Here is a 15,002-nt window from a genome sequence, read left to right on the forward strand (position 1 = left end):
CCGTTAATCACGAAGACGATTAACGGCGATTCCCTAAAGACACAGGTGTTATTCATCAAGATGCAGGTGCTTGTTATGTAATAGGAGACGTTTCTTCTTTGATTGTAACCTAAAAGTGTAAAAGAGACCCTCCTGGCCCACCAGTCAAGTATGGACGTGTTTAAGATGCCGTTGTTATCATGCAAACCTAGGTGTAACTTAATACTGGATGTTTTCTTTGGTTGTTATGTTAAATATTTAAAAACTTAAGAGTGTAGGGAAAAACTCAAGTCCCCACCAGTCAAGTGGTTAATCCCCTCTAGCTGTAAGAAATCAACTTAATTCAATCATGACCTAAGTTTTTTGCTCTTACGCAAGCCTTGTTATTTTCACCTATGCCAACAGACAAGGGAATTCCCGTTATGTATTCATTTCCATGAAAAACGGTATTCCTTTATATGGTCTTGGCGTCTATTTATTTTCAACAGCATCAATCAAGAGAATACTATTTTCATAGCGGATAGTGGGACGGGTAATTTTCTTTGCTTTCTGGGACTTTAAAACCCAGTCCCAGACGAGAAAAAAATCACTGTTACTTTAAAAATGAGTGGTAACACAACAGAAAATTTAGAAAAGGATTTAGTTAGAGCTTGTTAGCAGGCAAGCTTCTATGCATATTAAGGGATGGTCCCCCTCCCCTAACAAAAAATAGAATGGCATTATACAAAAATTAGATTTGATTTAGTTGTGTATGTGAAAATAACAAGTAAAATCATGTACTCTCCGGCTATTGCACTGTTCTCACGGTGATAGAATAACCTAATTTCCTGGCAAAATATACGGTTTTACCCTGTCTGCAATTTCAATGCACTTTTCCACTAATCAAAGCCTATTCTAGCAGGTAAACATGACGTAATTAGCATACATCTTGTATTTGGGATTAAACACTTGGTTGTAATTTCCCGTCAGGTAAAAGCTTAGTTTCCGTGAGCGGTTAACGTCATGCATTTGTTGGTCAACTTCTGCTTTTTCTGCTAAATTTCAACAGAAAAGTAATTATGAAAAAAGATCGATTTTTCAAAGGAAAAAGCATATTATTTTTGTTGAACTTAACAGATGCTGATTAAATTGATTGCATTTCTTGTGACGATTCTATGCAAGAAATTAGACAAGTAACTTTTGAGTATAGTAATGAATTATTGTCTGAGGCTCCCTTCTCCTCTACAAGCATGAGGGGGCATTTAGTCCATTTGAAGCCACATTGTTTTATTATGCACGGCTTATTAAACTTGAGTTTAAAGAGAGGGGATATGATGAAACCCTTGCATGACTAAACTAGGAATTTATTCTTGTTTTCAGAACGTTCTCTTATTACATTTAAACGGTGTTGTATGGAACTTTTGTAGCTCGAAGACAAAAGAAAATGCGAAGAATAGAATGTTTCCGTTTACTGTATCATATTATAAAAATATATATATATTTTTTATATATATATTATATATATGTTTTTAATGAAAACATATATAAAGCCAAAGAAAATATTTACGTCTTCGATACTTGTTAACTCAGTTTTGTGTCAAATTTACCATTTCCGCAGTATTCAATTACTATTAGCATGACTCGCCTTCACTGAGGTAGATTATTTGCTCATTTTGGTTTCAATTGAGTTCTTTACCTTTCTTTTGGAAAATTTATTTTATGGAAAAACTTTTTTCCTTGGCTTTCTTGCTTAATCTCGCAGACCACGAAAACTGGCATTGGCGCAAGAAAATGCTTTCCTCTCCTTACTAAGGTTGAGGAGAAGGCATTTCCCTCTTTAATCCCTATTAAAGTTTAAATCCCTCTTAGAGTGACAGGGTTTCGTACCATTTGCTAATGTTTGCCTGATAGTCTTATATCATTGTTGTATTCTTTCCTACGTTTGAGCTCGTTGAGGAGGATGAAGAGCAATTGGGGTGCTTTAATTCTTAAAACTAAATTCCACGCTTCTTAAATGCTCACACGTTTCTATAAAAATAAGATACATTGTAACCATATGCAGTCTTTTTATGAAAACTAAATTCCAACTTTCTTTAAGGACTAAATATTTCTTAGATACGTTTTAACTGTGTCTGTTTTTATTTCATGAAAAAAATAAAATTTAATTTCTATTAGAGGAGAATCCTAATGGTCCTCTCGCGAAGAAGATAAATATAAACAATGCAGGCAGGGCCAGAAAGATTGGACCGAGTCGGGCCCCACGTTTGAAACGACCCTGTGCCGCCATCAAAATGAACAATGGTTTTACGAAATTGTGAAATGTTCTTATCATTTCCAGTAAGCGTTGCCCCTGGAGACTGATCATTTTCCACACTAAAACCAATAAAAAAACTATGTGATATCAACAATGAATCAAAATAGACTAAATAGTTTAATAATCATGTTGACTGAATTTTAAGACACAAGGAAAATATATTTTAAAATCGTTTTAGAACAAAAATCTATAAATACGTAAATTCATGTGGCCATATTTGGTGATATGGATTTCAAAAGGCATTTTCAGCAGTTTCATAACATCTAGGGGACACAAACGTAAATTAACGCTAGCACAAAATGGGTAAAAAGGAAGAACAGAAGAGGACAAAACCGTATGCTCAAAATTAACGACCTAGACTATCAAAAGTGACAAAATCAATCTAAGCAACTAAGGCAACAGGATCTGGTGATAAACTAAAATAAAGATTAGAGATTTATACGTAAAATATAAGCAAAATAAACAATTAGAACCGTTCAAAAACGAGACTTAAGAATATAGAAATATTCAGTTAAAAGATAAGTGGCAACGAGAAACACAACGACTCAAAAACAAAGGGGAAGACCAAAAAAACATTCAGTCACAAGACATGAGACAATGACAATCAGAACGAATCAAAATGACAATAGGAACAGAGAATTTTATGGTTAGAACATTAGAAGATTAGCAGACAACCATGACAACAAAGAAATATGCAGTTAGAGGATAATCAGTAGCGAGAATTACAAGTGACAGTAAGGATCAAAACTTGCCAAAGTTAAAAGTGAAGAACAAAGAATTGAAGTATTTGCAGACACAATACTGCAGGTATCGAGAGTGTCAAAAATGGCAGTGGATAAGACAGAACTATGCTGTCAAAGGACAGCAAGAATAGGAACGAGTAAAAATGAAATTACAGAAGAAAAAAGGTACTTGTGTACATAATGGTACATACTCGAGAACAAACCGGTTTTATCTGTCTATATTAAGAGACAATTAACATTCGCTGAGTGGAAAACAAGGGACAGGTGACAAAATACATTGGACTTGTGTAATTTTGGCTATATACTTGCAAATTAAGGGGGATAAGGGTAAAGTGTTTGGACAGAATAATTGTAGCTAACACCTTTTGCATGCAGACCGGCTTTAATTTACCCTCCTCCCCCCTAATGTTGAAATATAAAGCCCAAATTTGATCCTAAAGTATTGTGTTTTTCATTATATGTTGGTATATTTCATTAGGATTTACCTTACTTCATTTTTCAAGTGTGTACCATTATATAAAACAAGTATAAAAAAATATTATGTTAGAAGAGTAACATCATTAAAATTGTCGATGCTAATAAATTGTGGCATAAAACTCAGTACTAACCTGCAAAGATGCCCTAAACTCTGCAAGTGTTATTGGGGCCCTTCTACTAGGTACGTATTCACTGTAGTCTTTCATAATCCCGCAGGAAAGTAGCCAACAAAGACGATTTACTTAGGGATGTCCGTTATAGGACATCCCTTGCTCTCTAAAGAGTTAAAAAAACAAATGCAAAACTGGAACTCATGTTTTGCTTTAGCTTAACTCAACGTGAAGATCGTGATGATCGAAAAAATATAGCTGTAATGTTTTCAGCTTTAAAATAGCTGGAAAACTTTATTACAAATCTATTTAGCGCCACGTCCATCACAGACTCCTGAAGGTGATTATGAACCATATTCGTATGGTCAAATGTAGTTTTTAAATCCCAATGGAGATGTTAAAGAACACCTTTAACATCTCTTAAATTATTGGATAGGTCTTAATACAACAGACCAGTAGGAACAAAAATTGTAAGACACAAACAGCTATGCTAAAGATATATATATATATATATATATATATATATATATATATATATATATATATATATATATATATATATATATATATATATATATATTTGTTTATTTATCTATTTATATGCTGGATTTGAATTTTGCTTGAAAATTTATTATTTAAATTGGGCCCCGCAAAAAAATCTAATCGGGTCCCACGTCTAGTCGATCTGACCCTGGATGTAGGGGGCACCTCGCAAGGCGATAATGCTGCTGCACCTTATTTCCACATGCATGGTGAAGTTGTTGGCCCTTCGAAACTTGCAGTCCCCAGGCAACACAAAAATGCGCCCCCTTTTGAGCCCCTCATGCCTAGCGATGAAGATGGAAGGATTTCAAGACCTCTTGTGCCCACCAACCAGGGCAAGACCAATAATATCAGTCCTTTCGCAAGTGTAAATTCTATTAAATATCAGATATATTGTTTCGAAAAGCTCATTACCTGTTTTAATGTTTTACCTAAGGAATACGAACCTGAAATAGTAGGACAGCAAGAGCCTTAGTTCTATGCTGCTGCTATTATTACTCCTCAAAGATATAGCTAAACTTTACATTCTTTTCAGCTTAATAACCGAATTATTGGAGGGGCTTGTCCGTTAGTTCTGAGTGATTTGAGATCCCTGGTCCTCAAGTTAATGATATATTCTTTTTCAGCCAAATATTCTTTTTCCAGGATGAAATCATATGTGCCTCACTGGAAAATTAATTGATATCATTTTACGGATTCCAAAGAATGGTTTCGAATGAGTTGATCAGCTGCTGGTTGATTCATTTGGAGATCCACAAGTGGAAAGCATTAGTAGCACCACCTCCGTAAGTATTATATTTTAAGACTAATAATTTCAAGAGAGCCTTGTTTTGGGGTTAAAAAGACCTTTTTATAGAAACCTAAGGTGTAAAGGTCAGGTTGGAGGAAGGAGGGAAATAATCCATATTTACAGAAAAGTATTTGATTGTTAAAATTTTAGTTAGTAGTAGGACCTCTCTATGTCCAAACGGTCACTTTATTCCCCCCATGTATGGAATAAATTCTGGTCGTTGAACTTTTGGCTAGTATCAGGGCCTCTCTAAGTCCAAGTGGCCACTTTGATCTGTCAATAAACTTACAGACTATTAAAACTAATTCTTTTCCAGGATAAATTCAAAAATTGTTCCAAGGGGGTAACAAGTTGCTACTGTTTTTTTAAGTTCACCTAGTAACATTATCACCTGCTCAGGGGGCCTACATTTACGGCACAGGGACACCTATCCTGTCGCCACTGAAATAATTTTGTGACAGTCTCTGTCTCACTACGGGCCTCATGGAACGTGAACCGGAAGAGGGTTTAAGTGCGGGGGCGAGCCCTATTAATGTCTTTTCCCCTAATATTGATTTAGACACTTTTGTTAGGGTGTTTGGCTCCGAAACGCAATTTTGACCGTATAATTGAACAACTGCCAGCATGAAAGGTTGATAGGGTATTAGAATACGTAGTGCCTATCCCACACAGTGAACATAATAAGGGAGGAGCAGGACAGAGTGGAAGCAGTGTGTCCTTCTCTATTACCTGGATTTTATTTAATTTATTCTGCCTCGCGCAATGTTTCTGTCGTTGGGGCTTAGTTCGTAGACCCCTTTAGTACACTTATAGCTGGTGGCATCCTTTCAGATTGACATAGTCCCCATCTATGTGGGCAAAATTTGGACCTTTCGTGAAAATTAGTTTCGGGAGGGGATGGACGGGACAAAAAGAAGCACCAATCGCCCAAAACAATTAACTTAAATGAAAAGTTTGGGTGGTGCAGTACTCACATTACATGAAAAGGAGATACAGACACTTCATCCGGACTTGCCGAATTTTCGGTGCTTTTTTCCAGACTGGATGGGTAGTATTTTTAATAAGGTTGAAATTTATAATTAAAAGGAAGCAATTCAGTGGTATTATATTTAGAAAATTTAGATGTTAATGTAACAAAATTTAAAAAGAAATTTGTTTTAAGAGGCAGGACGGGGAAGGGGGTGTTAGATATAGTGAGAATTTAGAGGGCTAAAGAGGCATACAACACTTTCATTTCGATACGGGGCTTCAGTGGTCCAACTACGGGGGTCCATGTTGCACCTCGAAAACCCTGGAATTAAAATCGTATTAATAACACAAATTTTGTGGGTTTGATTTTTAAAAGGGGTGGGTGGAGGGTAGAGTTTTCTAAAGTAGATTTTAACTGTTTAAAGGGGCAATATCCTGTAAAACCTAGCGAATAGATATTTTGAGAGGGCTATCAAACATTTTAGAATTGGCGTCACACTGTTACAGTGTAAACAAAATTTTTCACAAAACATTGTTACAAAATGGGTGTTACAGTGTGATACAGAATCTGAAGACGGACAACGTAAAAATAAAAGGGGGTAATATTCATTGATGGCTCCGTCCATTTAACTGGTGAAACGCTGAGAATGGCTTTCTTACGAGCCTGCCACGGAGCCCAATTCAATTTGATATTTCTTTCAAATTACATATAGTAGTTGGGTTTTATTCGAGGATAGAAAGGGGCATTGGGTGAATTCTACGATTGTCCAATGAGTATTTCTAGATTCCGTACTGAATTCAAATTAAAGCACCACTTTAGGCATTATAAGCGTCATGTGTACCTGTCTGTGGAGATAGGCTCCAGAGACCTTGCCATCCTACGTTTTAAGAATTTAAATAATTTGCTCTGGCAGAGAGGACATCGAATTATTAGAGATTAGACATCGAAGTCAAATTCATGAACGTGTACGATTTTTCGAACTCTAATCGTGTTAAGGAGCACGATCCCATTGCACTCACTTTTACCCGTGCGCAAATATATGCTCGTAAAACCATGCAATTGTTCGAGGTATTTGAAACATTGGGAGGGGAAGATTATGGAGGTGCAGCTATGGTTGCACTAATTAGAACTGCCAATAAGTCAATTTGACTGCTGTGCAATATAAATTATCCAATAACTCTATCATCAGAGGACGAGTTGGCTATAAAAATAAAGGAATGTGCTGGGTTTGCAATAAAAATTTGTTGAGGGTAGTGGGGAATGCCAGTCCACGACTACGATCATTTAAACTATCCAATTTTATCAAGGGGATTAGTTTTCGTGGTCTGGCACATACAATATTTTCTGCCGATTTACATGTACAATTCCAACTATTATTTGAAATTCATATTACCAGTGTTGGAAAGATTGCAGAAAGGTGAAGCTCTAGGTAGCGTATGGGTAGATGGTTCTTTTTCATATAATGTGAAACCCGAATCATATGAGAAGTTACTTCTCTTACAATTCAAATGGAAAACAACTGGAAATGGTAACACGTAGCTTATCCCTCCTTAAATACAGCTTTCCAGATGATAAAATGTATGATTTATTGACAAGTATCGGCACGGACCCTATGAGTACTACAACTCCACCTCGAGGCTACTTGAGAAAAAGGCCACCAAAGCTGCAATTATGAGCATTTTAGGATTTACTTCACGGTCCTCAATGCACCATCGCTAACTGTGATTTGCTATGAGTTTATGCCAAGGGAGGGGGTGTAAATGGGGAGGATTATTGTAAAATGTACCTGGTAAGTGATGTATTAACGTTGTTGGATATTGTCTGTAACAAACGAATAAAATCTATAAGGAACTTGGGTTGGATTTCGGCTATTATTTTTCCTCATCTGGTGATGAATTTAATTCTTAAAATCAATAAAGAGAAGAAGGGGCTAATCTTCGATTTGTATGACACTTAAAATTATTTGTATAACACTTATTTGTTGAAAGATCCAAGTGGAGAGGGTCTTTCTTCCAAGAGATTGTATCTTCGAAACTGACCCGATTAGACAACGCACTGTTGAAAAGCCGGATGTCGTTTCACTATGTCTCACTACTCTTTACCGTATGGAAATTACAAATGGCTAGACAATCCTTGCGATTCAAGTTTTCCAACATTTCCACTGCTGAGAAGAATGGACCTCGCGAATGACTTTTCGGAATTGATGGTGAAATACTAGTAAAGCTTCATGATTCTGTAAAAGTATTGGTTTTCCCTTGCATAAACAGACTGGTGCCTAGGGATTCACTGAGTCCCTATAATATTTCTTTAGTAAAGGATGGTAGTATGCACTGGACATCTTCAAAACAAAGGCTGACAGCTGACCTTCATCCAAAACAGATTATTGTTGTACACCACTTTCTTTTTCGGTAGATGCTGGCCAACTGCTTCAAGGTCACAATGATTCACTGACCCCTCCAGTTCAATCAGAAGCCATATACGAAGACGTTTATTAGCACCTTAGTCATTAAACATTCTGAGGCAAACACGAAGGTTGAAAAAGAGATGTTTAAATTCATTTTAGATTTAGCCTTCAGTAAGATGTGTGCACCATAGAAGTCATTTTGACGTTGTGACCGACCCCCAAAAAATATGCTAAAATCATTGCCGATCCGATTTTCTCATGATCATAGTCTCCAATACTACATATTACATCCAAAATTACATAGAAAAAAGAAGCGTAGCACTGAATAAAAATGTTGCGGCTAGAAGTGCCATTTTAGAGATCTCCAAAAAACTCATGTTGGAATTATATTACAATATTTTTAAGCTCCAATGGCCGGGGGAGGGACAAGTTCAAGTTTATTACAGGGATACCGATTCGCTTTTGTTAGAAGTTAAAACTGAAAATTTATTAGAAGATTTGGAAAATGGTGAGCACACTAGCTATCCAAAAGACTACACCAACTGGAATGAGCCTTATTTCCTGGAGGTAGTGAAGCGTCAGTCCCCAAATAAATTATTTGGTGTGCTTGCAGGTGTGTTTTTTGCAAGGTGTGCTTGCAGGTCTGAAGGTGTACTGTGTGGAAACGCACAATGAGGTAATTTTAAATCATAGTGCCCTTTTTAAGAGTCAAAGTCATCAGAAGGCAGCTCCTCCTCCCCCCCCCCACAACACGTTGTATTTTCCCGAAATACATCGAATTTTATTCAAAATAATCCAAAGATCATATAAAAAGGCTTTTGGTATCGGTAAAAACCACCAGAGCCTAGGGGCAAGAGCTGTAAATTATGCCGGGGTCGTTTAAAGTTCTTATGAAGGGACGGCTGTTTAACTTTAGAAGAGGTTCATTTGGTTGAAAGTTGGAAGTTCTAGTTTCTTTTTAAGTTTCAAAAATGATGAAGGGTATTTAGCCCTTCCCCTCTTCCTGTCAACCCCTCTTTTAACCAAGCGTATCTGATTGAAATTCGTATTCTGAGATAGTGTTTTTGTTCAAAATAGTCAAAAAAGCTTATAATAATGCCTCAAGGGTTGAAAAAACCCCCGGTGCCCAGGGGATAGGGCTGTAAGTAATAGCATGAGGGCATATAGGATTTTTATGGAATGGACGGTCGTATAAACTTGAGATGGAGCTCATTCGATTTGAAATAGGAAGTTATAGTGTCCTTTTTAAAAGTCAATTAGATTTGAGAGCACACAGTCCTCCCTCCCTCCACGTTCAGTATTTCCCATAACAACTCCAATCAAAATTTGGAGATAACAATTTTATTCATCGTAGTTGAAAGGTCATAAAATTTTGTCTCCGAGGAAGACAACCCACTCCCCCCCTACAGCTCTCAGGGCAAGAGTGTTAAGTTATGTCCTGGGGGCATATAAGGTTATTATTGAAAGGGTGGTCGTATATGCTTTGGAGGGATTGGTAATCATCCTATAAAATTATAATCCTATAAAATGCATGATTCTTGGATGTATTAGCAGGAAGGATTGAATTCGTGCCAGAATTTTTTAACTAGATCGAAATTGCTTACTTGACACCTCACGACTTAAGACTAAAGAATAACGAATATATATACTCCCTTTAAACGAGCAATTTTGTATTTAATTATGTTTGTATGATCGTATATTTTTTTTCTTGAAAATAATACCGAGTAAATCTGAACAGGTAAAGCAAACAGCATGGAATAATTTTCTGATGTAATGAATTCTGATTCATTTCTTATGTAATTTCTCATGTAATTTCTATTGTAATGAAATCTAAAGTAAGCATCACTAAGAATTTCAAATGAAAATATAGGACAACTAAATATGCGGTTAGGGGAAAAATGAAAGGGATGATCATATCGAATCGTAAATGAAATCTGTGGTCAGAAGGGAAGTAATAGTGAGAATCACAACGAGTCAAAGAAGAAAATAAACTCTATAGAATGGATGATTCTTTGACGCATTAAAGGGAAGCGGTAACAGAATTCTCGCCAGAGTTTCTTGGATTATGTTTATAAATGATTAGAAAATAACATGCCGAGTATCAGGAGACCAAAATTCACTCGGTCTTTGGTACTCGGTAAGCCACAGGCTTGTGCATTATGTGATTCTTGTTTTCGCTTGTCTTCTTGACGCAGTCTATTATAAAGTTCCTTTCCAAATTTTTCAGCAGCAATTATTTTTGCTTTGATTATTTGTTACATAATTCAGGTTTTCATTTGCGATTCGTTCTGATTCTCTTTCTTTGTTTGTTATTTTCGTTTACGATTCGATGTGATCCTCGCTGTTGCTTGTCTTCTAACCGTAAATTTCGTTGTCCATCATTTTCATTTGTGCTTTTTTGTGAGGCTAGTTGTCAAACATTTTCTAACCGCAGATTTCATTGGGCAACATTCTCATTTGTCTTAAGATCGCTTGTTCCATGCTCTTTGTCTTAGCTGTTTTTTGTCCAAGTCCTTTATCATAACTGTATAATTATACAAATTAATCAATTATACAAAAACGGTCTAAAAAGGTTACAACTTTAAGGAAGAATTTGTATTTGTACCAAGGTGGTTGTACCAAATCTATGGTGTGCCATCACATCAACGAGAGGCTCACATTGTCAGCATTCATAATTTTGTGTGTCTTTGTATCGTATTTGACTGATATTGCTCGTCGTCGTAGGCCTTCTAACAGCAAATTTCGGCTCCATATTTTTTTTTTTTTGAAAATTGGCATCCTCAGATTCTGTAGCATAAAGAACGATCTATATTGGTCACGAGTTTGAGGAAATTCGTTAAAAGCCTTAATTTTGAAAGAAAATCCCATTTATGAGCACATGTCGAGAATATACATATTTCATATTTGCCTCAGCATTGGTTGTAACATTTTTAGTGTCTATTTTGTAAGCAAAATTACACAAGAAACATAGCTAAGTATAAAATACCAAGTTTAATGATTCTTTTTGCAATAGGCGTTTTCAACAGTTTCAAACTAGGACAAATGAATAACCTAGACAATAAAGAATAAAGAAATATACGTTAGATTACTTGCGACAATGCCAATTACAACGAGTCAAAATTGAAAGTGAAGAACAAAGAAATACCTGGTTAGAAGAAATATGCGGTTAAAAGATAAGCGGCAGCGAGACAGCGAGACTCAGAGCTTGTCAAATATAATTATGATCTACATAGATCATGAATTTTAGAAAATTCGTTTGGAGCTTTAATTTTTGAGGGGGGGGATCACCAAATGTTTCAGGACCAGTGCGAGCAGCTAAGGTAAAGGGTATTGTAAAAAAAAAATGTGCAAAGTAACGATAAATGAAACTGAAGAACAAAGAAATATACAATTAGAATACTTGCGTCAGTGACAATTACAATGGGCCAAAAACAAAAGTGAAGAGCAAAAAAAAGGTGCGGTTAGAAGATCAGGAGGAATTACAAGCGATAGCAAGAAAGTGAATATTAGAACATCTCAAAAATGAAGTGATGACAAAGAATTGTGCTGTTAGAAGACAAGCGACAACAAAATTAGAACATACTTATTCGCCTGTGAGTCCAAGCAAATTCAGTCATAGGTTTTGCGAACAAGTCCAGTGGACATTGCCCGTCACGCTTCAACCCAAAATCAGCCCAATCTTTCATCCCTTAGTTCTATGACTATATACCTTAGTCCTGCCCTAGAAATGACATATGGACAGGTGGACGATAGACTTATCTATCAACAAGTGAAATGACATAGTACCAAGGTGGCTGTACCGAATCTATCGTGCACCATCACATCAAGAAGAGGCTCACATTGTCAGCGATTAGAAGACAAGCGACACGAGAATCTATATACGCAAGCGTTCCTCGTAGCTGTACTGGGCCCGGGCTCGAAATCAGCTATATCATTTTTTGTTTTGTTTTTTTGTTTTGCTTTGCCGGCATATTGATATTTCTGGCATATATATATACACACACACACACACACATATATATATATATATATATATATATATATATATATATATATATATATATATATATATATATATATATATATATATATATATATATATATGTATAATATATATATATATGTATATATATATATATAAATATATATATATATATATATATATATATATATATATATATATATATATATATATATATATATATATATATATATATATATATATATATATATATACTGTCTAGAATCCAAATAACGAAACTTACCAATTACTTTTAACTTGTGTCTCAAATGTTTTGTTGGTGATCTAGGATACTCAACTCTACACCGATAAATTCCAGTATCAGCTATACTCAGCCCATTCACTATGATAGTTCCAGGTCTCACAAACTGAATCCGAGACGCATATTCGGGCTTATTAAAATGCTGAGTAGGCTTTGGTCCACGTAAGTCAATACTAGAAAAGTAAATAGTAACTAGTTTTAGGAGGTGAGATAGTTTACAGAACAAAATTTTGGCGTGGCTTCTCTTTTCAAGAATGTGAGGATCCTTGAGATCATCTTTTTTTTAATTTTCCTATATATTTCAAATATTTTCTTGGTTTTTTACTGATATTGCCCCTCCCCTTTCTCTTCCTCTTACCTCCTCCCCCTTAGAAAACACCAAGATTCTTGCAATAATTCTTCTGAATAATCAAGTTGTGTGAAAATAGTTTAGTGGGTATTGCATGTTTTCTGAAGGTGCCCCGACCGTTCAAATGGAGACTTTATGCTTCAACTTTGAAAGGATGAATTGCCTGTCTGCAATTAAATAAAAAAAAAAATATTTCCCTCAAATCTACTTTTTAAAACAGTGAAAAACTGTAGCGTAAAGAGAGGGGCGTTGAGGAGGGAATGGCCCCTTTCCTATACGGAGTAATTTCTGTTCTTTTTGAGTTTTAATGTCGCTCCTTACTTTCAGTTAATAAAACTTGTTTTTTTTTATTTCTGAATGTTTTTGAATTAATGCATGTTTTAATTTTGGCTCTCCGCACATGAATACTTAGAACAAAATTTGCATTTTTTTTTTCGCTAAATGGCTTTTTCTTAGTTTTGATTGGACGATTTTGAGAAAAAAGGAATGGGGAGGAGGCTTAGTTGCCCTTCAATCTTTTGGTTACTTAAAAAGGCAACTAGAAGTTTTAATTTTTTTTGAACGTTTTTATTAATGAAAAATATATGTAACTTGCGAATTCGTAACGAACTTCTATATTCGTATATTTTTATTACGTATATGAGGGAGTTTTCCCCCTCTTTAAAATCTTGCTCTTTAAACTAAAGCTTAAATTTTGTCCCAGTTCTTTAAGAATGACCCCTGAATCACAAAGGCCGTAGAAGAGATTTAGGAAGAGATGAACCCCTCATATGCATAAAAATGTCCGTCCGTTTTGTTTTAATGCTGCTCCTTACATTCAGCTGAAAAAACTTTTTCATATTTATCTTTTCATTGTTTTTTTGTTTTAAACAATATTAGAAAATCCTGCGCCCCTTCATGGAAATTCTCTCCTCTCATGACAAACTCCTCCATGGAAAGATACTCCCACGTAAACCCCTCCCCTCAACCCCCTTTTTATCCAAGAAAAAATTCCCCTGAAAACGTCTGTACACTTCCCAATAACCATTACTATATGTAAACACTGGTCTAAATCCGTAAATTTTAGCCCCTCCCCCGGGGACTGTGAGGGAGTAAATCGTCCCCAAAGACATAGTTATTAGGTGTTTTTGACTATGCTGAACAAAATGGCCATCTCAGAATTTTGACCCGTTGACTTTGGAAAAAAATGAGCGTGGGAGGGGTCTAGGTGCCCTCCTATTTTTTGATCACTTAAAAAGAGCACTGGATCTTTTAATTTCCGCTATAATGAGACCTCTTGTAACATTCTAGGACCACTGGGTCGATACGGTCACCCCTGGGAAAAAGAAAAAAACAAAACAAAACAAACAAATAAACACGCACCCGTGATCTTGAAAGTTCTACATTAGGGTTCTCTGATACGCTGAATGTGATGGTGTGATTTTCGTCAAGATTATATAACTCTTAGGGGGCGTTTGCCCCTATTTTCCAAAATACGGCAAATTTTCTCAGGCCCGTAACTTTTGATGAGTAAGACTAAATTTGATGAAACTCATATATTTAAAATCAGCATAAGAATACAATTTTTTTATGTACCTTTAGTATCAAAATATCGTTTTTTAGAGTTTCGTTTACTATTGAGCCGGGTCGCTCCTTACCACAGTTCACTACCACTAACTTTTTTTTATAGCGATCATGCTCAAATTCTTGATCAAACATTCGTGGTAACGAACTGTAGTAAGGAGCGACTTACCAATAGTTACATCAAAAGAATCGCATTTTAATACTGATTTTAAATATATAAGTTTCATCAAGATCAGTTATACCCATCAAAAGTTACGAGCCTGAGAAAATTTGCCTCATTTTAGAAAATAGGGGGAAACACCCCCTAAAAGTCATACAATCTTAACGAAAATCACACCATCAAATTCAGCGTATCCGAGAACCTTATTGCAGTAGTTTCAAGCTCCTACCTACAAAAATGTGGAATTTCGCGTTTTTTGCCAGAAGACAGATCACGGATGCGTGTTTATTTGTTTGTTTGTTTTTTTGTTTTGTTTTTTTCCCAGGGGTGATCGTATC

The 15,002-nt window shown here is 35.7% G+C and overlaps 1 protein-coding gene across 1 annotated transcript in view; it reads right to left on the reverse strand.

Annotated features, from left to right (window-relative positions):
- Window positions 1-15,002, reverse strand: part of LOC136029195 (neural cell adhesion molecule 2-like) — a gene marked incomplete in the record, with an annotated part of 281,406 nt that overhangs the window by 215,582 nt on the left and 50,822 nt on the right. Inside the window, 1 exon segment of the mRNA XM_065707337.1 lies at window positions 12,575-12,765. Coding sequence (XP_065563409.1) covers window positions 12,575-12,765 — 191 coding nt within the window.

Source organism: Artemia franciscana, chromosome 7 (assembly GCF_032884065.1).
Source record: "Artemia franciscana chromosome 7, ASM3288406v1, whole genome shotgun sequence".
Taxonomy (NCBI): Eukaryota; Metazoa; Arthropoda; class Branchiopoda; order Anostraca; family Artemiidae; genus Artemia; species Artemia franciscana.